The sequence below is a fragment of the Salmo trutta genome, chromosome 28, assembly GCF_901001165.1.
Source record: "Salmo trutta chromosome 28, fSalTru1.1, whole genome shotgun sequence".
Lineage (NCBI taxonomy): Eukaryota > Metazoa > Chordata > Actinopteri > Salmoniformes > Salmonidae > Salmo > Salmo trutta.
This window is the reverse complement of record NC_042984.1, coordinates 6,648,172-6,661,967: the sequence shown is the minus strand read 5'-3', so window position 1 is coordinate 6,661,967 and position 13,796 is coordinate 6,648,172. Positions and strand designations below refer to the sequence as shown.

Genomic DNA, 13,796 nt, shown 5'->3' with positions numbered 1-13,796 from the left:
CGGTAGCAGCTCTGGGTACATTCTGGACCGGATCACAGTCTATTGACAATGAGGATCCCTCTGTCTTACCTCTCTTTACTGAGGCCTCCGTCACGCGTTCTGTTGTACATATATAGTAGTACTACGTATAGCCTATTTACACCTAAGTATCTCTCTCACCTCCACCAAGATCACCACCTCAGTGTAGTTCCCCACCACCACGTGTTCCGTGCGATTCCGCAGGTCGTTGAAGTACTCGTGAGTCTCCAGGCAGAAAGTAGTGATGGAAACCAGGATAAAGAACAGAGAGACAAACGCTATGCCCTGCAACGAGACAATCAATCAATCAATCAATCAATACATTGACACATCAAATCAAACACTTGACAAATCGAAATCAATTAAATGTATTTATAAAAGCCCATTTTACATAAGCAGTTGTGAGAAAGAGCATTCAAAGTACAAAACACTCAAAGTCAGTGAGAGGAAACATATTGGACAGGACATAGTTACAGGACACAGTTACATACTAGTTAATATAGTAACGGCATTGTACCAGCATAGTAACGGAGCTGAGCATTTTCTGCTATTACACAAATGCAATTGGGACTGTTGCTTATTCCATGCTGTTACTAATGTAAGGTGTTACTGAGAAATATACAGATAACATGATCCATTGTACTTACAGAGGATCCATTCTAATGGTTAGAGAGAACACAGAGTTACTCGTCTACAGCTTTTATTTCAACTTTACTGGCGGATTTCTGTTGTTTTCACTTCAGTAAGCTAACAATTATTCTGTAAAAATACCAGTACAGGACAGTCACACCACAGAACCAACAGCAGGGAACAGTCACACCACAGAACCAACAGCAGGGAACAGTCACACCACAGAACCAACAGCAGGGAACAGTCACACCACAGAACCAACAGCAGGGAACAGTCACACCACAGAACCAACAGCAGGGAACAGTCACACCACAGTACCAACAGCAGGGAACAGTCACACCACAGAACCAACAGCAGGGAACAGTCACACCACAGAACCAACAGCAGGGAACAGTCACACCACAGAACCAACAGCAGGGAACAGTCACACCACAGAACCAACAGCAGGGAACAGTCACACCAACAGCAGGGAACAGTCACACCACAGAACCAACAGCAGGGAACAGTCACACCAACAGCAGGGAACAGTCACACCACAGAACCAACAGCAGGGAACAGTCACACCACAGAACCAACAGCAGGGAACAGTCACACCACAGAACCAACAGCAGAGAACAGTCACACCAACAGCAGGGAACAGTCACACCACAGAACCAACAGCAGGGAACAGTCACACCAACAGCAGGGAAGAGTCACACCAACAGCAGGGAACAGTCACACCAACAGCAGGGAACAGTCACACCAACAGCAGGGAACAGTCACACCAACAGCAGGGAACAGTCACACCAACAGCAGGGAACAGTCACACCAACAGCAGGGAACAGTCACACCAACAGCTATCTGCGTTTACTCATAAAGGAGGAGGCAGCAACAGAGCGAGAGAGAGTGGAAACTGTGTCAAAATGAGAAACTATCACTAATCTAGTACACAATTGATGATGAAAAGCTAATGGTTTACAACGGCGAGAGGATGACTTTGGTCAGCATTCACAAACGGATCATACTCAGACCAGAGAACAACTCAGATTCCAGAGCAACAGCCTCTATAATCTGGCAGTGCTGTAAAATAGTCCAGGCAGCATTGTGAGGGCATCCAGCCATCAGCAGCCACAGGGCCCATCATCTACCCAGCCATCAGCCACTATGCAGCCACAAGGCCCATCAGGGATGGAGGAGGGAGGCCCAGAGAGGCTTGGAAACAGAGACATGTTTACATCAGCTCTCCATTAGATCTCACCTGACAACTACCAGACTTTTTTGAGTCTCTGTAAATTCTGTGTGTTCTATTATTTTCATGTGTTGTCATCGCTTGCCGATCAAATCTAGTATGATAAAGAATTATTAAATGATTGAGAATATACCTACGTGTAGTCCAGTGGAGGCTGCTGAGGGGAGAATGGCTCATAATAACATCTGGAATGGATTTCAGTGGAAACGGTATCAAACAACACATCAAACACGTGTTTTCCATGTAGTTGATACCGTTTCCATTGACTCCATTCCAGACCTTATTATGAGCCGTTCTCCCCTCAGCAGCCTCCCCTGGTCTAGTTAAACTGTTTACAGAAGAGAATGGTGGCAGATGTTGGTTCTGCCTCTGACCTTAAACTCCGTTTCACCACTAAGAGTTCCTGGTTCAGCATTCACCCCATTTCCTGCTCATCTCCCACAATAAACTCTGTACGGATTAGGGTTAGCATTGTGTTTTGTGTTAGCATTGTAAATAAATCCAAAGTACTGTACAGCTGATTGATTAGTGTGGTTTGGAGGGCTGAATGTAGATATGGCAGGTACTATGGGCCTGAATGGGATTGATGACAAGGTACATATTTAACCAGCTGCTATCTTGAGCAGGAGGACGAGAGAGGAGACAGATGTATTCCAATCTGTCCATGACTCTATAGTCAGAGCTAATAACCCTAGAGTCCTGTCACAGGCACAGGGCTGACTCAAATTGTGCCCTATTTCCTACATAGTGCACTCCTTTTGACCAGAGCCCCTGTCCAATGTAGTGCACTACAGAAGACAAAGGGCGCCATATGGATTGCATTTACAAAATATACGAGGGAATATGAAAAGAGACGGTTTTTAGACGTGTTGGTTGTTAATAGCGACGTTCGTCGACCTCCGTCCTCAGTGGGTGACCTCCATCCTCAGTGGGTGACCTCCGTCCTCAGTGGGTGACCTCCATCCTCCTCCGTCCTCAGTGGGTGACCTCCGTCCTCCTCCGTCCTCAGCGGGTGACCTCCGTCCTCAGTGGGTGACCTCCGTCCTCAGTGGGTGACCTCCGTCCTCAGTGGGTGACCTCCATCCTCCTCCGTCCTCAGTGGGTGACCTCCGTCCTCAGTGGGTGACATCCTAATCAACACCAGCTTGATGATGAGCAACATACATGCTATAATGACTAGCTAGATGACTAATGACTACATCACACTGAAGACAGTTACATCTTGTAATGACTACATCACCCTGAAGACAGTTACATCACCCTGAAGACAGTTACATCACCCTGAAGACAGTTACATCACCCTGAAGACAGTTACATCACCCTGAAGACAGTTACATCACACTGAAGACAGTTACATCACCCTGAAGACAGTTACATCACCCTGAAGACAGTTACATCACACTGAAGACAGTTACATCACCCTGAAGACAGTTACATCACCCTGAAGACAGTTACATCACACTGAAGACAGTTACATCACCCTGAAGACAGTTACATCACCCTGAAGACAGTTACATCACACTGAAGACAGTTACATCACCCTGAAGACAGTTACATCACCCTGAAGACAGTTACATCACACTGAAGACAGTTATATCACCCTGAAGACAGTTACATCACACTGAAGACAGTTACATCACCCTGAAGACAGTTACATCACCCTGAAGACAGTTACATCACACTGAAGACAGTTACATCACCCTGAAGACAGTTACATCACACTGAAGACAGTTAGATCACACTGAAGACAGTTACCATCACCCTGAAGACAGTTACATCACCCTGAAGACAGTTACATCACCCTGAAGACAGTTACATCACCCTGAAGACAGTTACATCACACTGAAGACAGTTACATCACCCTGAAGACAGTTACATCACCCTGAAGACAGTTACATCACCCTGAAGACAGTTACATCACACTGAAGACAGTTACATCACACTGAAGACAGTTACATCACCCTGAAGACAGTTACATCACCCTGAAGACAGTTACACCACACTGAAGACAGTTACATCACCCTGAAGACAGTTACATCTTGTAATGACTACATCACCCTGAAGACAGTTACATCACCCTGAAGACAGTTACATCACCCTGAAGACAGTTACACCACACTGAAGACAGTTAAATCTTGCAATGGCTACATCACACTGAAGACAGTTAAATCTTGTAATGGCTACATCACACTGAAGACAGTTACATCTTGTAATGACTACATCACCCTGAAGACAGTTACATCACCCTGAAGACAGTTACATCACCCTGAAGACAGTTACATCACACTGAAGACAGTTACCTCTTGTAATGACTACATCACACTGAAGACAGTTACATCACACTGAAGACAGTTACATCACCCTGAAGACAGTTACCTCTTGTAATGACTACATCACACTGAAGACAGTTACACCACACTGAAGACAGTTACACCACACTGAAGACAGTTACATCACCCTGAAGACGGTTACATCACCCTGAAGACGGTTACATCACCCTGAAGACAGTTACATCACACTGAAGACAGTTACATCACACTGAAGACAGTTACATCACCCTGAAGACGGTTACACCACCCTTAAGACGGTTACATCACCCTTAAGACGGTTACATCACCCTGAAGACGGTTACATCACCCTGAAGACGGTTACATCACCCTGAAGACAGTTACACCACCCTGAAGACAGTTACATCACACTGAAGACAGTTACATCACACTGAAGACAGTTACATCACCCTGAAGACAGTTACATCACCCTGAAGACAGTTACACCACACTGAAGACAGTTACATCACCCTGAAGACAGTTACATCTTGTAATGACTACATCACCCTGAAGACAGTTACATCACCCTGAAGACAGTTACATCACCCTGAAGACAGTTACACCCCCCCTGAAGACAGTTACATCACACTGAAGACAGTTACATCACACTGAAGACAGTTACATCACCCTGAAGACAGTTACATCACCCTGAAGACAGTTACATCACACTGAAGACAGTTACATCACACTGAAGACAGTTACATCACCCTGAAGACAGTTTCATCACCCTGAAGACAGTTACACCACACTGAAGACAGTTACATCACCCTGAAGACAGTTACATCTTGTAATGACTACATCACCCTGAAGACAGTTACATCACCCTGAAGACAGTTACATCACCCTGAAGACAGTTACACCCCCCTGAAGACAGTTACATCACACTGAAGACAGTTACACCACACTGAAGACAGTTACACCACACTGAAGACAGTTACATCACCCTGAAGACGGTTACATCACCCTGAAGACGGTTACATCACCCTGAAGACAGTTACATCACACTGAAGACAGTTACATCACACTGAAGACAGTTACATCACCCTGAAGACGGTTACACCACCCTTAAGACGGTTACATCACCCTTAAGACGGTTACATCACCCTGAAGACGGTTACATCACCCTGAAGACGGTTACATCACCCTGAAGACAGTTACACCACCCTGAAGACAGTTACATCACACTGAAGACAGTTACATCACACTGAAGACAGTTACATCACCCTGAAGACAGTTACATCACCCTGAAGACAGTTACACCACACTGAAGACAGTTACATCACCCTGAAGACAGTTACATCTTGTAATGACTACATCACCCTGAAGACAGTTACATCACCCTGAAGACAGTTACATCACCCTGAAGACAGTTACACCCCCCTGAAGACAGTTACATCACACTGAAGACAGTTACATCACACTGAAGACAGTTACATCACCCTGAAGACAGTTACATCACCCTGAAGACAGTTACACCACACTGAAGACAGTTACATCACCCTGATGACAGTTACATCTTGTAATGAATACATCAACCTTGGAGGCAGTTACATCACCCTGAAGACAGTTACATCACCCTGAAGACAGTTACACCACACTGAAGACAGTTAAATCTTGCAATGGCTACATCACACTGAAGACAGTTAAATCTTGTAATGGCTACATCACACTGAAGACAGTTACATCTTGTAATGACTACATCACCCTGAAGACAGTTACATCACCCTGAAGACAGTTACATCACCCTGAAGACAGTTACATCACACTGAAGACAGTTAAATCTTGTAATGGCTACATCACACTGAAGACAGTTACATCTTGTAATGACTACATCACACTGAAGACAGTTACATCACACTGAAGACAGTTACATCACCCTGAAGACAGTTACCTCTTGTAATGACTACATCACACTGAAGACGGTTACACCACACTGAAGACGGTTACACCACACTGAAGACGGTTACATCACCCTGAAGACGGTTACATCACCCTGAAGATGGTTACATCACCCTGAAGACGGTTACATCACCCTGAAGACAGTTACATCACCCTGAAGACAGTCACATCACCCTGAAGACAGTCACATCACCCTTAAGACGGTTACATCACCCTGAAGACGGTTACATCACCCTGAAGACGGTTACATCACACTGAAGACAGTTACATCACACTGAAGACAGTTACACCACCCTGAAGACAGTTACACCACCCTGAAGACAGTTACATCACACTGAAGACAGTTACATCACACTGAAGGCAGTTACATCACACTGAAGGCAGTTACATCACACTGAAGGCAGTTACATCACACTGAAGACAGCTACATCTTGTAATGGCTACATCACATTTCAATAATTTCTTTGGACAGAATGCGCGCCATCAATCTTTTGATGACAGAAGGAAACATTTAGATGGAAAGTCAAATCTAGAGTACATTTTACATTTTAGTCATTTAGCAGACGCTCTTATCCAGAGCGACTTACAGTAGTGAATGCATACATTTCTTTTTGTACTGGCCCCCCGTGGGAATCGAACCCACAACCCTGGCGTTGCAAACACCATGCTCTACCAACTGAGCCACACGGGAAAGCCAGTACATCTCTACAAAGTAAAGACAAATCTAGAGTACATCTCAACAAAGAAAAGACAAATCTAGAGTACATCTCAACAAAGAAAAGACAAATCTAGAATACATCTCTACAAAGAAAAGACAAATCTAGAGTACATCTCTACAAAGAAAAGACAAATCTAGAGTACATCTCTACAAAGAAAAGACAAATCTAGAATACATCTCTACAAAGAAAAGACAAATCTAGAATACATCTCTACAAAGAAAAGACAAATCTAGAATACATCTCTACAAAGAAAAGACAAATCTAGAATACATCTCTACAAAGAATAGACAAATCTAGAATACATCTCTACAAAGAAAATGTGTATCTCCTCGATCATCATTACAACATTCATTAGTTAATGTAACGCACCAGGGGGAGGGTGTCTGGTCTCTGGTCCGTTCTGGTCTGTGTTCTCTGGTCTGGTCCCTGGTCAATGGTCTGGTCTCTGGTTCGGTCTCTGGTGTAATACCTGGTCTCTGGTGTAATACCAGGTCTCTAGTTTGGTCGCTGGTCTCTAGTCTGGTCTCTCGACCCTGGTTTGTTCTCTGGTCTGGTCTCTAGTCTGTTTTCTGGTCTGTTCTTTGGTCTGTTCTCTGGTCTCTGGTCTGTTCTCTGGTCTGTTCTCTGGCCTGTTCTCTGGTCTGTTCTCTGGTCTGTTCTCTGGTCTGTTCTCTGGTCTGTTCTCTAGTCTGTTCTCTGGTTTCTGGTCTGTTCTCTGGCCTGTTCTCTGGTCTCTGGTTTGTTCTCTGGTCTGGTCTCTGGTCTGTTCTCTGGTCTGGTCTCTGGTCTGTTCTCTAGTCTGTTCTCTGGTTTCTGGTCTGTTCTCTGGTCTGGTCTCTGGTCTGTTCTCTAGTCTGTTCTCTGGTTTCTGGTCTGTTCTCTGGTCTGGTCTCTGGCCTGTTCTCTGGCCTGTTCTCTGGTCTCTGGTCTGGTCTCTGGTCTGGTCACACAGGGGCTCTGGTCTGGTCTGTACAGTAGGTCCCAGGTCTCTGGTCTGTACAGTAGGTCCCAGGTCTCTGGTCTGTACAGTAGGTCCCAGGTCTCTGGTCTGGTCTGTACAGTAGGTCCCAGGTCTCTGGTCTGTACAGTAGGTCCCAGGTCTCTGGTCTGGTCTGTACAGTAGGTCCCAGGTCTCTGGTCTGTACAGTAGGTCCCAGGTCTCTGGTCTGTACAGTAGGTCCCAGGTCTCCGGTCTGTACAGTAGGTCCCAGGTCTCTGGTCTGGTCTGTACAGTAGGTCCCAGGTCTCTGGTCTGGTCTGTACAGTAGGTCCCAGGTCTCTGGTCTGGTCTGTATAGTAGGTCCCAGGTCTCTGGTCTGGTCTGTACAGTAGGTCCCAGGTCTCTGGTCTGTACAGTAGGTCCCAGGTCTCTGGTCTGGTCTGTACAGTAGGTCCCAGGTCTCTGGTCTGGTCTGTACAGTAGGTCCCAGGTCTCTGGTCTGTACAGTAGGTCCCAGGTCTCTGGTCTGGTCTGTACAGTAGGTCCCAGGTCTCTGGTCTGGTCTGTATAGTAGGTCCCAGGTCTCTGGTCTGGTCTGTACAGTAGGTCCCAGGTCTCTGGTCTGTACAGTAGGTCCCAGGTCTCTGGTCTGGTCTGTACAGTAGGTCCCAGGTCTCTGGTCTGGTCTGTACAGTAGGTCCCAGGTCTCTGGTCTGTACAGTAGGTCCCAGGTCTCTGGTCTGGTCTGTACAGTAGGTCCCAGGTCTCACAAGGCCCTCTCCTGTCCCACAGAGAGTGCAGGTCCCTTGGGTTTCTCCTGCACATCAAAAGGGCATGGAGACACTTCTCTTGGGAACTGTGGAACTGTGGAGATGTGGAGCGAGCCAGAGGACAAAGACAAAAAGCCCTGCCTCCCTCCCTCCCTGCCTCCCACTCTCCCTCTCTCCCTCCCTCCCTGCCTCCCTCCATGCCACTCTCTCCCTGCCACTCTCCCTCCCTGTCTCTCTCCCTGCCACTCTCCCTCCCTCCCTGCCACTCTCCCTCCCTCCCTCCCTCCCTGCCTCCCTCCCACTCTCCCTCCCTCCCTGCCACTCTCCCTCCCTCCCTGCCTCCCTCCTCTGTCTACCTGCCTGCCTCAGGAGAAACAAGACAATCCCCCTGGTTGACAATTAAAAACCCAGTTACCAGGGAGCTGTGGAGTTATGGAGGCATGAAGGCCAGCCAGTGTACAAGGCCAGCTACCGAAGCTACTCAGCCTGCCTTGTGTCTTGGCCTGGAAGAACGATACCCATGGATGCAGAAACAAACGCAGTTACCAGGGATTTCCTCTTTCTCACCTGACTTTTTAATGCGTGACTTCAAGTTTGTTTCTGCCAATTCAGTGTGGTAAACAGAACAGTACAACATTGTCAAATCAATCATCCAATATTGCCGAGAGACATTGGGATTTAAAATTGGGAAGCAGAAGGCCTACTTCAGTATATTGTCTAGCTCTAATCATTTCCCGAACACTGTGACTTGGTCTGTACAGATTGTTTGCACAGAACTATCTGCACTGTACTGGGAGATACTCTACAGTCTGTTCACACCAACCACCTCACAAACTGAACTGATGAAGATGTTTCCATTGTGTCCCCTCATCAACACCTTTCCAGTCCAGACCAGACACATCCAGACCAGACCAGACACATCCAGAACAGACCAGACACATCCAGAACAGACCAGACACATCCAGACCAGACAAGACCAGACACATCCAGAACAGACAAGACCAGACACATCCAGAACAGACCAGATACATCCAGAACAGACCAGACACATTCAGACCAGACCAGACACATCCAGACCAGACCAGACACATCCAGACCAGACACATCCAGAACAGACCAGACCAGACACATCCAGACCAGACACATCCAGAACAGACCAGACACATCCAGACAAGACACATCCAGAACAGACCAGATACATCCAGAACAGACCAGACACATCAAGACCAGACCAGACACATCCAGAACAGACCAGACACATCCAGAACAGACCAGACACATCCAGACCAGACCAGACACAACCAGACCAGACCAGACACATCCAGAACACACTAGACACAACCAGAACAGACCAGACACATCCAGAACAGACCAGACACATCCAGAACAGACCAGACACATCCAGAATAGACCAGACACATCCAGAACAGACAAGACCAGACACAACCAGAACAGACAAGACCAGACACAACCAGACCAGACCAGACACATTCAGAACAGACAAGACCAGACACATCCAGAACAGTATTTATGCTGCAGTAGTTTATGTGTCGGGAGGCTAGGGTCAGTCTGTCACATCTGGAGTATTTCTCTTGTCTTTTCCGGTGTCCTGTGTGAATTTAAATATGCTCTCTCTAATTCTCTCTTTCTCTTTTTCTTTCTTTCTCTCTCTCGGAGGACCTGAGCCCCAGGACCAAGCCTCAGGACTACCTGGCTTGATGACTCCTTGCTGTCCCCAGTTCACCTGGCCGTGCTGCTGCTCCAGTTCCAACTGTTCTGCCTGCAGCTATGGAACCCTGACCTGTTCACCGGACGTGCTACCTGTCCCAGACCTGCTGTCCCAGACCTGCTGGAACCCTGACCTGTTCACCGGATGTGCTACCTGTCCCAGACCTGCTGTTTTCAACTCTCTAGAGACAGCAGGAGCGGTAGAGATACTCTCAAAGATCGGCTATGAAAAAGCCAACCGACACTTACTCTTGTGTTACTGACTTGTTGCACCCTCGACAACTACTATGATTATTATTATTTGACCATGCTGGTCATTTATGAACATTTGAACATCTTGGCCATGTGCTGTTATAATCTCCACCTGGCACAGCCAGAAGAGGACTGGCCACCCCTCATAGCCTGGTTCCTCTCTAGGTTTCTTCCTAGGTTTTGGCCTTTCTAGAGAGTTTTTCCTAGCCACCGTGCTTCTACACCTGCATTGCTTGCTGTTTGGGGTTTTAGGCTGGGTTTCTGTACAGCACTTTGAGATATCAGCTGATGTAAGAAGGGCTATATAAATCAATTTGATTTTATTTGATTTTGAACAGACCAGACCAGACACATCCAGACCAGACACAACCAGAACAGACCAGACACATCCAGACCAGACACATACAGACCAGACCAGACACATCCAGAACAGACCAGACCAGACACATCCAGACAGACACAACCAGAACAGACAAGACCAGACACATCCAGACCAGACCAGACACATCCAGAACAGACCAGACACAACCAGAACAGACCAGACACATCCAGACCAGACCAGACACATCCAGAACAGACCAGACCAGACACATCCAGACCAGACACAACCAGAACAGACAAGACCAGACACATTCAGAAAAGACAAGACCAGACACATCCAGACCAGACATATCCAGAACAGACACATCCAGAACAGACAAGACCAGACACATCCAGACCAGAACAGACCAGACACATCCAGAACAGACCAGACACATCCAGACAGACACATCCAGACAGACACATCCAGACCAGACACATCCAGACCAGAACAGACCAGACACATCCAGACAGACAGACACATCCAGACCAGACCAGACAAAAGAGAAAATATCCCAGAGCCAGGCGTTATATCCAGACCATTAAAACAGTAGAGCCTAGTAGTAAAGACATCCATGCATCCGGCCTCCCTCTCTCCTTCCTTGCCTCTCTCCCCATCTCTCCCTCCTTGTTCCGATCATCACAGAAATGTCCAATGCCAGTAAGACGCGTGTGTGGCATAGCCTGTCAGAATATCCTGTCTCTACTAGAATGTCCATTCTAGTAATTAAATTTATATTCTCAGAAATCCCCCAGCAGGTTATTGACTGGTTGTATACATCTCGCTGTAACGATCTGCTACTGCTCCTATTGGTGCTGGTGAGACTGAGTACAGCCAAGCACAGAGATAATACATCAACAGAGCTTCTTGTGAGACATGAGAAATTACATACAGTACAAGTCAAAAGTTTAAACACACCTACTCAATCCAGGGTTTTTCTTAATTTTCTACATTGTAGAATAATAGTGAAGACATCAAAACTATTAAATAACACATATGGAGTCATGTAGTAACCAAAAAAAGTATTAAACATATCCAAATATATTTTAAATTTGAGATTATTTCGAAGTAGCCACCCCATTGCCTTGATGACAGCTTTGCACACGCTTGGCATTCTCTCAACCAGCTTCATGAGGTAGTCACCTGGAATGCATTTCAATTTGCAGGTGTGCCTTGTTAAACGTTAAATAGTGGAATTTCTTTCCTATTAATGCGTTTGAGCCAATCAGTTGTGTTGTGACAAGGTAGGGGTGGTATACAGAAGATAGCCCTATTTGGTAAAATACCAAGTCCAAGTTATGACAAGAACAGCTCAGATAAGCAAATAGAAACGACTGTAAATCATTACTTTAAGACATGACGGTCAATCAATACGGAACATTTCAAGAACTTTGAACATTTCTTCAAATGCAGTCGCAAAAAACATCAAGCGCTATGACATAAAGTTAATTTCTTTGCCACAATTGTTGCAGTTTTCCTTTAGTGCCCTATAACCAACAGGGTGCATGTTTTGGAACATTTGAATTCTTTACAAACTTCCTTCTTTTCACTCTGTCATTTAGATTAGTATTGTGGAGTAACTACAACGTTGTTGATCCATTCTCAGAATTCTCCTATCACAGCCATTCAAAACAAGCCATCCCTTATTTATCAAGCCAGAGTACTTACTATTGCACAATCCATCACAGTGTATTTATGAGGACAATATAACAATAATTTGCCACTTATGCAAAAAAAAAGGGACTAACAGTAAAGCGAGTGTATATCAAGACCCGTCTGGTTAGGATCTCTGATTTACTGTTTGTTTAATCTCATCGCCTCAGTCATCGCCTCAGTCATCGCCTCAATCATGCTATGCATCCAAACGTGGAAATGTATAGGAAAGCATAGCTCTGCAAATGTGTGAATGCAATATTTTGACATGGTAATGATGTCTGAGTACAATGTCCAAAATGGCATCCGACTGCCTACAAAAGTAGGGCACTACATAGAAAATAGAGTGATATTTGGGACACAGCCTAAGGCTGAATTCCACTTGTATATGAGTCGGGAATGGATAGGATCGTCTGCATTGTTCTTCTTTTACAGAAGCCGATTCACAACTTGGCAAATCAAATTGGTCTCTCAGTGACAGCTTTAATCGCCTCTCTGATTAAATTTAGACAATAATCGAGAAATACAATCTGTGGCTGCACATAGAAAACAAGTATTTAAAAAGGAAATTGTATGCGGTCAGAATCACTTTCACAGTAACATCTCACAGAGAACCATCGATAACGTACAAATGTTCCACATTTATGAGATAAATTGATTGGAATCCAACAGACTTGATAAAACTCAACAAGTGTATCAGATCTCACAGAACAAAGACATTAGCATCTATTGATACAATAGTCCTTGCAGATTCTTAGAACTAGAACCTATCAACATGAAACATGAAATATGAACATGAAACATGAACATGAACATGAAACATGAACATTCAGCAATAAATATTCAACATGAACGTCAACATTCAACATTCAAAATTAACGTCAACATGAAACATGAACATCAACATTCAACATTAAACAGCCTACCATTACACAGAGAGGGTAGACTCTGATTCTAGTACACAGAGAGGGTAGATTCTGATTCTAGCACACAGGGAGGGTAGATTCTGATTCTAGTACACAGAGAGGGTAGATTCTGATTCTAGTACACAGAGAGGGTAGATTCTGATTCTAGTACACAGAGAGGGTAGACTGTGATTCTAGTACACAGAGAGGGTAGATTCTGATTCTAGTACACAGAGAGGGTAGATTCTGATTCTAGGACACAGGGAGGGTAGATTCTGATTCTAGTACACAGGGAGAGGGTAGATTCTGATTCTAGTACACAGAGGGTAGATTCTGATTCTAGTACAAAGAGAGGGTAGATTCTGA

At 45.4% G+C, this 13,796-nt stretch overlaps 1 protein-coding gene across 2 annotated transcripts in view; it reads right to left on the bottom strand.

Moving 5' to 3' along the window:
* The window catches only part of LOC115165337 (potassium voltage-gated channel subfamily C member 1-like), a 60,129-nt gene that overhangs the window by 19,510 nt on the left and 26,823 nt on the right, over nt 1-13,796 (bottom strand). For both annotated transcript variants that reach the window (XM_029718410.1, XM_029718409.1), the window contains one exon: nt 160-303. In XM_029718410.1, coding sequence (XP_029574270.1) covers nt 160-303 — 144 coding nt within the window. The remainder of the gene's footprint in view (nt 1-159; nt 304-13,796) is intronic.